This window comes from Zonotrichia leucophrys, chromosome 2 (assembly GCF_028769735.1).
Source record: "Zonotrichia leucophrys gambelii isolate GWCS_2022_RI chromosome 2, RI_Zleu_2.0, whole genome shotgun sequence".
Taxonomy (NCBI): Eukaryota; Metazoa; Chordata; class Aves; order Passeriformes; family Passerellidae; genus Zonotrichia; species Zonotrichia leucophrys.
In genome coordinates, this window is record NC_088171.1 from 22,858,369 (window position 1) to 22,870,844 (window position 12,476).

The 12,476-nt window shown below is 42.9% G+C and overlaps 1 protein-coding gene across 3 annotated transcripts in view; it reads left to right on the plus strand.

Annotated features, from left to right (window-relative positions):
• The first annotated feature begins 786 nt into the window (after window positions 1-786).
• Window positions 787-12,476, plus strand: part of ZNF804B (zinc finger protein 804B) — a 219,329-nt gene continuing 207,639 nt past the window's right edge. For 2 of the 3 annotated variants that reach the window (XM_064704258.1, XM_064704259.1), the window contains exon 1: window positions 787-1,171. In XM_064704258.1, coding sequence (XP_064560328.1) covers window positions 860-1,171 — 312 coding nt within the window. In that variant the 5' untranslated portion in view covers window positions 787-859. Of the gene's footprint in view, window positions 1,217-12,476 lie in introns of all 3 variants that reach the window. The other variant, XM_064704257.1, reaches the window with a different exon arrangement.

A 12,476-nucleotide genomic window follows, 5' to 3' on the forward strand; every position in this document is an offset into this window, starting at 1 on the left:
ACCTCGCACCTCCGTCTTGCAGAAGGGGAGAGGAACAACCTGTCCCAGCTATTTACTGGGCGAAGATTTTAATACCTGCGATTCTGTAAATCACTGAGGTGGTAAATGCCGCCGCGCACCGAAATTCACGCGCTTTGAGGGGGACGATGGAGCCGGGTCCAGACAGGCGCTCAGCCCCGCCGCAGTCCGGGGCCAGCCCGCGATGGATGCCGAGTGCCCGCGGCGTGCGCGTCCCCTGCCCGGGACAGCCCACGGGACAGCGGAGGGGAAGGAGGGTCAAGGGATGCCGGGGACAGGTGGAAGCGCAGCCGGAGGCGGGCGGGGAAGGGACGTTACCTGCCGACATCGAGGACGGGAAAGTTGGGCGAAGAGAAGGAGGGCGGTCAGAGCACTCCCCGCCTTTCCCCGCGTTGCCGGCCGCTCGGCCCGGGGTTGCCGGCGGTGCTCCCGCCCCGAGGCGGCGAGGGGCAATGTCCTCCCAGCCGGGGCCGCCCCCGCTCCGGCCCTACCCCTCCTCCGCCCCCCTCGCACCGCCTCCCCCCCCCGCCGGCGGAGGTGAGGCGAGGCGCAGCGCCGACTGCGGCGGCCGTGCGGGAGCGGCGGGGACCGTGCCGGCTGCATCACCGCCCAGCCCGGCGCTGGGGACAGCCATGGGGAGCAGCCGCCGCTCCAGCTGCCGCCGAGAAACTCCCCTCCGGATGTCGGCTGCGGGTGGCCTGGTCTGAGCGAGAGCGGGAGGAGGGAGAGGAGGAAGGGCCGTAGCGGCGGCGGACTGTGCAAGTTGCGCTCTGCCCTTCTTCTCGCCGGCCCGTCTCCCACCCGCGGAGCAGCATGCGGACTGGCCTCCGCGCTCTCTCAGATGTGGTCCGGCTGCCGCCGCCTTCAGTGCGTCCTGCTGCTGGCAGCGCTCACCCGGGCGCTGGATGAGACGGGAGCGGGGAGATCGCTGCTGCGGTTCCGCCCGCTCCTTCATGCGGGCTTCTGCTCCGGCGGAGGTCGCACCGCCGCCGCGGAGGAGCCGGGCTGCGCTCCCGCCCCGCGCCCGCCCGCCCGGGGGGCCCGCATGGCGTGCTACCTGGTCATCAGCTCCCGGCACCTCAGCAACGGGCACTACCGCGGCATCAAAGGCGTCTTCAGGGGACCGCTCTGCAAGAAGAGCGCTCGCTCGCCGGTAACTGCCACCTCCTCGCCCCCTCCCTCACTTGCCCCCCGCACGGTAGGAGCGGTGCGGGCGGATGCCCACGCTGGGGGCGGCCGGCGCGGCTGCGGGGGACGCGGGGCGTGGGCGCCGGCTCGGTGCCGCTCTGCGGGGCCCCGGTGTGGGCGCTGCCTCGCCGGGCGCCTCGGAAAAGTTTCTCCGTCGGCGGCCGCCTGCGAGTGGCCGCGGGGACGGGGCTGGGGGCGGTGCTGGCTCTCGGCAGTGGGGCGGGGGGGGGTACGGCTTCGCTGGGGTTATCCGTGGGGTTATCCCCGTCTCGGGCTCGTACCCAGGGAGAGGTCAATTTCTGACGCTTTGGTGAGAAGTTGGAGGCGGGTACAGGGGAAGGCGCCGTGTCGGCTCCAGGTGTCGCGGCGGAGGAGGGAAGCGATCGTTCTCGTGGGTTCGTGTGCCAAAAAATGCACTCGCGAGTTTGTCTAAGGCGCGTTGTGAACTACCTGTCTAGACCGACGTCTAGGTAGGACACGCGGGAAGTTTAGGGCGGTCCTGCGGAGACTGCAGACCCGTCGAGCTACCCTAGACGGTGTCCGTGAGTCGCTCAAGGCGTTTCGTAGGCGAGCGGGAGTCCTGTGCTGCCGGGGCAGCGGTGCCGGGGGCAGCGCGCAGGTGCCCGGGTGCGACCATGCCCCGCTGCCTCTGCTCCGCCGTGGCTGCGGCACCGGAACCGCCCCCGTGGCCGCCACCGAACTCTCCCTGTGCCCGGTGTCGGTGTGTGACACACGGAGGGGCACGGAGCTGCCATCCGCCGAGCCTGCCCTGCGCGGGTACCAGGGACAGCCTGAGCCCGCCGGTGGGATTCCCCGAGCATCGGCAATGCCAGGTTGTGCCCCACAACACACCTGCACCCTAAATACCTTACGGGAATTAAGGTCTGCTTTCTCTTTTTTGACTTCCAATGAACAAAAACGACACATATTTCACTATGCTTCCAAAATCCCTTCTGTGTTGTGCACGAGCCCTCTGATAGAGCGCCTGCAAGTTCTCCCCGTGTGCTGCTGTGCCTGTCGTGTGCAATGTAACACAACTGCAGCACAGGTATCATCGATCAGTCATTGGCTGAGCTGCGTTTGTGGTCTTTGACCCATGGAGCTCATCCACTTTCCACCTCTGTGTGTGGAGCCCCCTGAAATGCAGGCAGCATTTACTGAGATCTCTGTTTGAAATTAGGTCAAATGGAAAAAAGATCTCAAAGATGTAAAATGGGAACAAGCTTGATTGTAAATACTTCTGATTTAGTAGAATTCAAACAACTGATATTCAAGTTGAGTAGTATCTGAAGCCTGGGAAGATACTATCCTCTGAATATTATGTTCCAAATCCTTCACTTTCCAATTTCTTTCCCTTTTTAACTGCCTAGTGAGTATGCACACCACTCCTCTCCATCTAAATACTTCATGAAATAAATTTGTCTGACTCCACTAACAAGTCATCATTTTAAACACTGGTCCACTAACAAATAGTCATAGTCCTGCTACCGGGTGGGAACAATTTTTGTTAATATGTAAGTAACAGAGAAGAAGGCCAATGAAAATTCATGTTCCTTATTCTTTAAAGGTGTATTTTTTTAAAGGATTTTGTTTTACATTGAACCGTCTTAGTCTTAAGCCAACCATCTAGGGTTTAGTAGAAAAGGGAAAAAGCTATGAAGTTGAAAATTAATCCCAAGTCTCTTTCACTGTATAGAAACGCTCTTTCATGTGATTTTTCCAAAGTTTGAAAAAAGTAGCAAGGAGACTTTGTATTACTTTTCACTAAGACAGAACATCTTGTTTCCTAAATTTTTATCACCAGGAGCTGCTGTTTTATATATTTTGGGGATATTTCTACAGAAAGGACTGAATTTTAGCAATCTTTAGCTTTCATTCTGAATTCTTGAGGGAATAATTTATTTCTTTACATATATTTTTTTTAATTTTTTCTTTGTTTTCTTCTGCTTTTTTTTGGGGGCAACTCTTTGAAGCTAGTCAGGCTTTTGAGGTCATAGGCTAAGCCCTTTGGAGAGGGAGTGTTGGACAGCTCATGAGTGCATGATAAAGTTTTATTAATTCTGGGTAATTGTAGCTCTGTAACTTTTTCATGTGTTTGATATTTTGAAATTAGTATTGGTTTATATAGGCTATTTTCATATTTTGATACAGAAGTTCAGATTTTAGGAGATAAATAAAGGATGCTCAGTTTCACAGAGGGTAATATTTTGCTATTAAATACTGGCAAAGCAGTGAGTAATCTGCATGTGCCTACAAATTTATACCTTTCCGGACCATATCCCTCTCCCTTATCAGTGTGCATAAAGTTGGTAACAGTGGATAGCAAAAAACACCACCTGGATACATTTTTCATTATGGGTGTGGGAGTAATACATATTGAGATTTAGTATTGACTGAGGTAGTAAAATTGTTTTAACCATGTAAAAATGCCCCAATGCAAACAAATGCAAACAAACTCTCCAACTATTGAGTTAAACTTGGGACCTCTTCCTTAAGAAGGAAGTCTTAGGCAAGTGGCATTTATTTGTATTCCATGTGCTGTGCTTTTATTCAATCCCTCCTGATTATAACTTTGAAAGATACAAGTTATGTTGTGCAGTCATTTTTAAAATGTTGAATTGGAAGCAGCCTTGAAGATTTGATTTTATCATTTGTAGCATTAAACAGTCTTCTGTTTGTACACTATGAGTGATCTTATGCATGAGTCTGTGTAGCCTTTAATGGATAATATGTACCTTTCTCTATTTAAAGTGTTCTGTATTAACAGACCATGAAATGTCAGTAGACTTAAGGCTATGCTTTAAGAAATGAGAACAGTGGTGAATATTTTAAATACCTTTATCAAATTTCATGGTTTTATGAACAAGGATTTTTTCAGTCTTGGTGTTTATGTAGTATTTATTTAGCATACTTTGCTATTATTGTACCAGAAACAATTCTGGTCCTTCTTCCTGGTAAGCAGAGAGACCTTTAGCTGTAGCAGTTTGAATGAGAACAAGATATATAGAACTACAAGGATAACACACTTTGGGTATGTAATCAATTTGTTGTGATGTTGTCATCAAATCCTTTAAAAATTTACCCTTGCCTTTGCCCACTTTTACATATTGGAGAAGGGACTAGCTGTGAATATCATGAAGTTTGTAGTGATGAATTCAGAAAGAATGGAATTAGAAGCAGTCACCAGTAAATCCTTTATCAGTGGAGTCTGATGGAGTTACATGGGGAAGGAAATGCTGAGTTTGAACATGAGGCCAACATTACTAAGGATAATGGACAGTAAGCCAATGAAAGAAGCTGCTCATTTTAAAGCACAGCTGATTCTGTGCTTTAAGTTTTTATATTTTATGTGAAAAGTTATATTCAGGAGCATATTATGAGCAAATTTTCTGTCTCTGAAAATTCCTGTTTAAGGAAATTCATTATGATACAGAGATATTGCTTACACTTCAGAGTGATGATAGCATATTTGAGTCCTGAATAGATTACACTGATCAGTGTACTGGTTTTACTTTTTGAAGTCAGGATAGATAATGCTGTCACACTTTTACTGCCGTGCTTCACAAGCGTGGCAAAGCTGGCACTGAAAAGGACTTGCCTGCAAAACTTTTAAAGGAACTTCCAGGATGCAGCAGAAAATGGTACTGGGAATTCAGCAGATGGCCCCCTTGCTTCTGAATAATTTCTAAGCCAAGGATGTTATTAGGGTACACTGTTCTTCCTGTGGCTTTTTAAGATAAGATATAAACAAAGTCTCGTTTGCTACTCAGTATTTAAAGATCCCTTTGTATTTTGAAGGAAATAGAAGGCTCAGAAGACCCAGTGCCTTAGCCAATTTCTGACTTGGCTAATTATTTTTCTTCCGTTGTTCCCTGCAGCTTCAGCTGAATACAGTATTTTTCATGTACTTCTCTAAGCTGTTTTCAAATAAAGCTGTCAAGCAGCTGCTCCGTTGCAATTGGTGCTTGCCTGAGTTCTTTGGGTTTTGGGGGGCAGGAAAGGCTTTTCTGTTACACAGAGTTACCTTTAAAAAAGCGCAGCTCTCACCCCATGCCCAGAGGCTGCTCCAGCAGTTCTAATTAAGTACATTGCAGGTACTTGGAAATAATGATGCTTTAGTTGATACTGAGCCATAAAGCAAATGTAACCAGGACTGAGTAGCACCTTAGCACTCTCTGAAGCAGACAACAACACAAGGTACTTGGAAACTTTGAAAACCTAAGTGAGCCTGAGGACTGAATGACTGTAAATAGAGAACAGGAGGGACATGGCATGGGCAGTTGTCTCTGCCTGCCTGAGATCAATGCTGCAAACACAGGCATAACCAAGTCTGCCACAAAGGGACAGTATTGTGTTTGCCACCAGCCAGTGGCAAACACGTGCCAGGCACAGTTGTCAGAAAGCAATTTAAAGGCTAGACATGGTGCATGTGTACCATGTGAAATATGGCTTAGGTGACAGCAGGTTAAAGGAGGAGCCACCAGATACCTGGGTCATTACTGTAAGACCAAACAACTTGTGCATTTCTGACTGCATCCTTTAGCACTGTGACTGCACTCTCAACAGCTCTGAAAGCAGACAGGAAGGATATGCTGCAGCATTACTAGGAAAATGCATGAAAAGTAAAATTTAAGTTAGGAAATAGAGTCTAAAGGGGCTGATAATAAATCAACAACTCTAATAAATAATCCTACAAAAGGAAAGGGGGGAAAAACCCCAACTGCACTAACAACATTATGTGGAAAGTAAAAAAAGGGAGAAATCGTAAAGAAGATGGAAAATTGTACTTTCACTTTTCTGTGCCAAAAGCCTCTGGCAGCTGCCTCCAGGAGCAGTGGCTGCCTGCCAGGGGGGATTCTGTGCACTCTTCTGAAGGCTTGGAGCTGGCTTACAGAGGTATCTGCCTTACACAAACCAGGGGCAGGCACTCCTGCTAACTGTTTCTGATCTCATTGATTCCTGGCACTTTGTGTCCCAGAGTGGGCTGAGTGTGTTTCCTACCAGCCCTCCTGCCTCCACTGTGCTGGCGAATATGAGCATTCCTGCAGCTCACACTCCACCTTACACTGACCTTATTTCCTGATTTCATGGTTCCTATTAAGGTGCTTTTTGAGCAATTCTGCAACATGTCAGAGGCAGAAAGAACTTTCAGAAAATGGGAATGTGCTTTGTGCCACATGTAGTCTTGCTGCTCATGCCTTGTATTAAACCTAGTTTTTGTGGAATCTATCACTTCTGAGAAATTTTGATTCTAATTCAGTGAGTGGGTAGCACTTTGTACATATCATCGCAATTAAATTTAATCATCTTCAACCAATTTCTGCTGGGGCCATTTCCTTCACCCACAATTAGCAATAATGTTAAACAGGTGCTTTATGTCTGACAGCACCTTTCCAGCAGTCTAATATTTTTATTGGTCCCTCAATTTGGTTCGTAAACCCAGATCAGTTTCTCTGTTATTTTGCATTTGGCAATTCCTGTTTGTCCATTAGTTCCAGAATTATTGCCATTACATCCATTTACATTCTCACTTTCAGTTCATATGCATTTTACTCACCCAGAGCTGTTTAGTGAGTTTTCTTATTTTATTTATTTATTTTAACTCTGAATTGTGTACAAATTTGAAAGTGAATGTGGAGACCTAGTGATTGTGAAACAGGCGCTCCCTTGGATGGTGGTTTGGGCTCCCCAGGCTCTAAGCATTAAGGGCTGTTCCTCTGCCTGTTCAGCCCTGTTTTCTGGACTCTTGCCCATGTGTGCTGTCCATGGTATGCACTTGCCTGGCTTTGCTGGGGAGGATGCTCCAGTTCCTTCCTCTATCTAAATGTATGCTTTGTTTTGACCAGTTTACAACTAAATAAACTGAGAAACTTCATTTATGCAAATGCTTGCATGTGAGATTAGATTCTGTGAAAACAGTGGTAAAAAAAATTTCATCATCTGAATCTACTTATTCACTACCAAAGTTTTGCAAAAGTCTCCTGTAAAAAGCACCTAAACAGAGAAAAAAAGGAAAGCTTTTAAAGGCTGGACAGAATGTAGGCACTTCTCCCTACTTGAGTTTTTCTAGTGGACTGTATTGCCTTGGGCTGCAAGGCTTGGGGCTTTTTAGTTTGGGCATTTTTTCATGTGTGTGTGTTCTTTTTCTGTGTTGTTTTTTTTTTTTTTTGGTTGATTTTTTTGTTGCTGTTTTTGTGGTGTTTTTTGTTTTGTTTTAGTTTTTGTTTGCTTTTTGTTTTTGTGTCTTTTGTTTGATTGGTTTGGTTTGGGTTGGTTTTTTTGTTTGTTTTGCTTTGTTTTTGTTTTTTTGTTTTGCTTTTTTTCTTTTTGCATTTAACATAAAGAAACTCTGATAAGTCTTTTTATTATGTCACAACTGATCACTTTAGAAGACTCAATCATTACCTGCAAAGTTAATTTTACTCACTTCTCCTATGGAATATGTTGACTTTTCTGTGGGAAAAAAAAAGACATTCAAAATGTTTTTATCTGCATGCTGAAGTGCTTTAATTTTAAAATCCCAATGTGCTATACTGTGAAATGTTTAATTTTGCTACTTTATGTGTCTATCCATGAAAAACAGTGTATCACATTTGTTACAAAACACAGCAGAAGCTGTAGACCCTCTTTTAGAGTTCAAGAGTTAGGATCTCACTATCTAAGTTTTGCACACCTACCATGGTAAAAAAAAATGGATTAGGAATAATTTACATAAAAGGCCAAATTAAATTTATTACAACATTAAGTTAATGTTAAAAAGAAGCACAGATTCATGCATGCACTTGCAGGAACCAGAATTCCCAACATAACATGCAGCACTATTAAAATCCAGTTTGACCCTCCCAAGAATTAAGCAGTGCTCACTGGAGAATTAGCTATTTTGTAAACATGTGCATGCAGTCTATGCATGTAAACATATCTGAATAGCAATAAGAAAACCTTTAAAAGAACGTTTTAGCATCCACACTGACAGTTGTAAGCACTGTTTTTTGAAGATTCAAACTGCTCTGCTCTTAGCCTTTGAACCTTCCAAACTCTGAATGAAGAGTACTAAAAAGATTTGATTTATGTTGATGATCTGCATAGGTGATATGGCTACTGCAATATTAAAGCCAGATATCTAAAATTCAGTCCTGGATTTCTGTATTTTGTGTGGGCACACATTACTGCTTGTCTTGTACAATAAAGTGCAGGGCTCAAGTATCAGGATTAGTCATGGGGTAGGTACACATACGTGAAGATGCTCTTCACTGTGCAGAACGTATTGTTCTGTGCCCAGTCATAAGGCACTTTAATGACAGGTTTTCCTTTTTTCTTTTTTCTTTTTTTTAAATACTAGACTAAATTTATGTGCATACTAGATAAGATGTAAACATCATCAAAATTTTGTCCCAGTTTCATCGTTATGCATAATGATAATTGGCAAGCTGGTTCAAGTAAAGAAATAGAACTATAGCTGGGGGATTGCATGCAGCTCTGAAACAATTCATACATTAATCAACTCTAGTTGATATCAATTTTTCAATTGATGTTTTCCCTGGAACATATTCTAAAACAGATTTAGTGCTTTTGTGTCAACAGAAATATTCTGTCAATATTCTGCTCAGACTGAACTGGAGAGCTGTATTTGGTGTCTTTGAGAATATTCTCAGTTGTAATCAGCTGTAAATCTGCAGCCTTCATTTCCAACTTAGACTGCAACATGTGAGGAAGGCTTGAGAAACTAGATTGGGAAATGTAAGAAGAGAATTTCCTAAAATACACCCTTTGATAGCAAAATATTTTCTAGATTATATTTTGGGTTTAAAATTATAAATGAAATCTGTATGGATATTATGATCAGAGGGTCTGCTAGAAATGCAAATTCTAATAATTATTAAGGTGTTCTAAGTATTTTTTTCAAAGAAAAGTTTTCATATTCAGATATTTATAGCTCTAATTTCATTAGCTTTACGGGTTCCAGAAGTAACCAGTACAAGTTGTTCATCTAAACCAATCTTCATTTTTCTGTGCTAATCATCACATTTTCAGTTTAAGTATGACTTCTGTGAGGTGTGTAAGCTCTGACCATGGATTTTACTGGGAGGCCTAAGAAGAAGCAGACTCTGTATATTTATGCCACCCATTGTTAGACACTAAAAAACCCAGTTATGATCTTGATGTATTGAGCCTGCCCTTGAGCAGCCTTTGATTGCAAGAAGCCTCTGGTGAGGCATTGCAGGTAGACAGAGAATGACTCTGCAGGGTTCTTGCTTGGTTGCTTGGTGAATGTTGGGTCCAAATGCTGGCTGAGGCGAGTGGTCCATGGACTGGCTGATAACAAGGATTCCTCAGCCTGGGAAAGGCTCTGCTGACTTCCAGATGCTGCACTGATGGCTGCTCTGTGCTGGGAGGAATTACGGTGTAGGAACACAATATCCAGAGTTCCCACAATCCGCGTGGCCACAGGTCTGTGCCAAACAGCAGCTGAGGCATGGAGGTGTCCCAGCACAGGGAGGGGCTGCCTGGTCTGATGGACACAGACCAGAATCTGTCCCACAGCTACTGAGCACTAATTCAGCAAAAGAAACTAAAAAACGTCATCGTGTAGGTCCCCAGAGGGAACAAACTCACAAGGTGATGTGCATGCAAGTAGTTTGTGTGTACCAAATAATAAATAAAAATCCCATAAATGTCACCGAGTACATATGCAGCTTCTCCAAGCTGTCTGAATGCTTAACTGCTGCCCTTACAAAGCTGTACTACTGCTCTCCCTGTATAGAAGTCCAAGGCTGCTTTGTTGTATACATCTACAGGATGGACGCTGGCATTTTTTCCCTGTTGTAATGTTTCAATATACACTTACTTCACTTTAAAGATGCCAAAACCCATATGAAAAAATAGTTTAGTCAGACAAATGAAGAAAAATCAGGTTGGTACTACATGCAAAGATTTCAGTTTTCATTTGAATGATAAATGCATCCTTGGCTATTAAATACAGAAAAGAGGCAATATAAGGAGAGGCAATGTTGGAGACACTGCTTATTCACAAATAAGCATCACTTTTAAAAAGCTCTTTTTCTGGGAATGAGTGATAAATTTTTGTGATGAATAATAATGGAAAAATCAGATTTGTGTTCTTTGATGTAGATGTATTCGTATCCTATAAACCCAAAATTACATTGAAATAAGTATTGAACATATAAACTTGCTGATTTTATACTTTGTTCATCTTCTGCTGAAGACCTATTTATAACCAGTGTATTCTATACCATGTGCAACAGGAGATTCTTATTATGTATATATACTGCCCAATAGATATGCTTTATTGCTTAGTATTATAATAAGCATCTTTTATAAGTTAAACTTCAAAAATACAGATCTAATATTGTGGTTATTTATCTCAAAATAAACCCTTCCCAAAAAAATGAATAAAAAAAGGCCTTCAAATTTATTCCCTAGAGGACATGTCTTATTTGAAAATGATAACACTTGGTGGATAAAGGTATGCCTTTCATTTTGGCTTCATTAATAAATCTGTGCACTGGGCTTTTTATTATATAAAGAAGATATGATGACTTGAAATAGAAGGTTGTATCCATATGCCATGTTATTGCTTTTAATGGGGAAAGAATAATAGAGAAAATACATTCATTGAGTTCTTTTTTTTTTTTGACAGCTATCTGCTGTTTATATTGTTATTTCTTCACCTTACAGAATCACTGAGGTTTCAGGTGATTGAATTTAATTTCTGTGGGCTGTGGAATCAGCCTTTAAATATTTATGTTGATTTGCATATATGACAGCTTTCATCAGTCAAGACCATTATAAACAGCAAATTGGAAGAAGTTAGAAAATTCCTTTCCTTGAAAGGGATTTAAACAAGTTTACAGAATGACTTAACAGAGCTGGCATAATCTTCACAGTCAATAAAGACCAAAGGCAGAAATATGTGCTTAAAATCTACAGAAGAAATGTTTTGTTTCCACTGTGTGTTCTCAAAGACTTGCTTTTTAAGCTACAGCAAATGAGGATTACTGATTATGTGCACTTAGAAATATTTCAGTGGATAAACAGTTTTCAAGGCCTTTCTTTTTAAATCTGAAGTTCATCTGTAAACTTCAGTAATAAGGACATTGAACACCTTTTCTCTCTCCGGAAATACAGTTCCTGATCCCAAATATTTCCCAAAACATGTCTTGTAGTAATATTTTTCCCTGATGTTCTGACTAGCACTGTTTGAAGAAGAAACTTATGATTCAAAAAGTGCTTGAAATATATAATTTATAAAACTATTTTAACTGCTGTGATTTATTACTGTACCAGGCAGTAAACTTCAATTAAAAAAAAAAAGAAAAAAAATCCCAAACTCAACGACCCCAAGCTACCCCAAACCATGCCCCCAAGCATAGCAAAATAATCATCATGTGAGATCACCATGAACTGATGAATTACTGACAGCCTTTCTTCCTATGTCTGCTCAGGTAAAGTTCAGATCTTGACCTTCTGCTCGCCTGGGAGCCATTAAGAAATCCTAACGAGCTTCCTGATGGCCTTTTAAGAGTAATAACTGATTAAGTAATTGTAGCACCTTATGCTGAAGTGTTTTAAATACTCAAAGACTTCTGAGGCTCTTCCTACAGAAAAAGGCATGTCTGCTTAAGTTATATGATTAGAAAGAAAATGTTCCTTTTTATCATTGTAAAAGTACTTCTCTATGTTTATTCCTCTAACCTCTGGCTAATAAGGATGGTGACTGCAGGCATTAGACATCAGACAGCCTTAAAAAGATTGATGCTCCTGATTACAGTATACTATAGGATAAATTGTAGGGTTCAAGTCTCTCACAGAGTTAAAAAGGATATGCGATATCTGAAGGAACATAAAGGTGTCAATTTTCTACTTGATGGTACTAATATATTTTGATAAGATCTGCATATTAAGAACGAGCCCTCAAATACAGTGATTTAGTGCTGCAGTTGTGCAGTGAGGAGAACAAACAACAAAAATGTGGATCCTTGCCTCTGCTCTGAAGGACAGTGAACAAAGACCCATGGGCACTACAGCTGGCAGGCATGGAGAGAGAGGACTGCTTTCAGAAGTGACTGGTGAGAGGAATGAACAGGGGTAGTAAATGTGAACAGGGAGGTTAATTGCAAAGTAAATGAGTTTGCTACAGAAAGCACTGAGGCTCAGATCCTCAAAGGCAGTGTGTGTGCATTAGTAAACAGCACCAGGGACTGTGCCAGGCATTGGAGCTTAACAGCTAAACAATGGAATTGTGAGTGTTG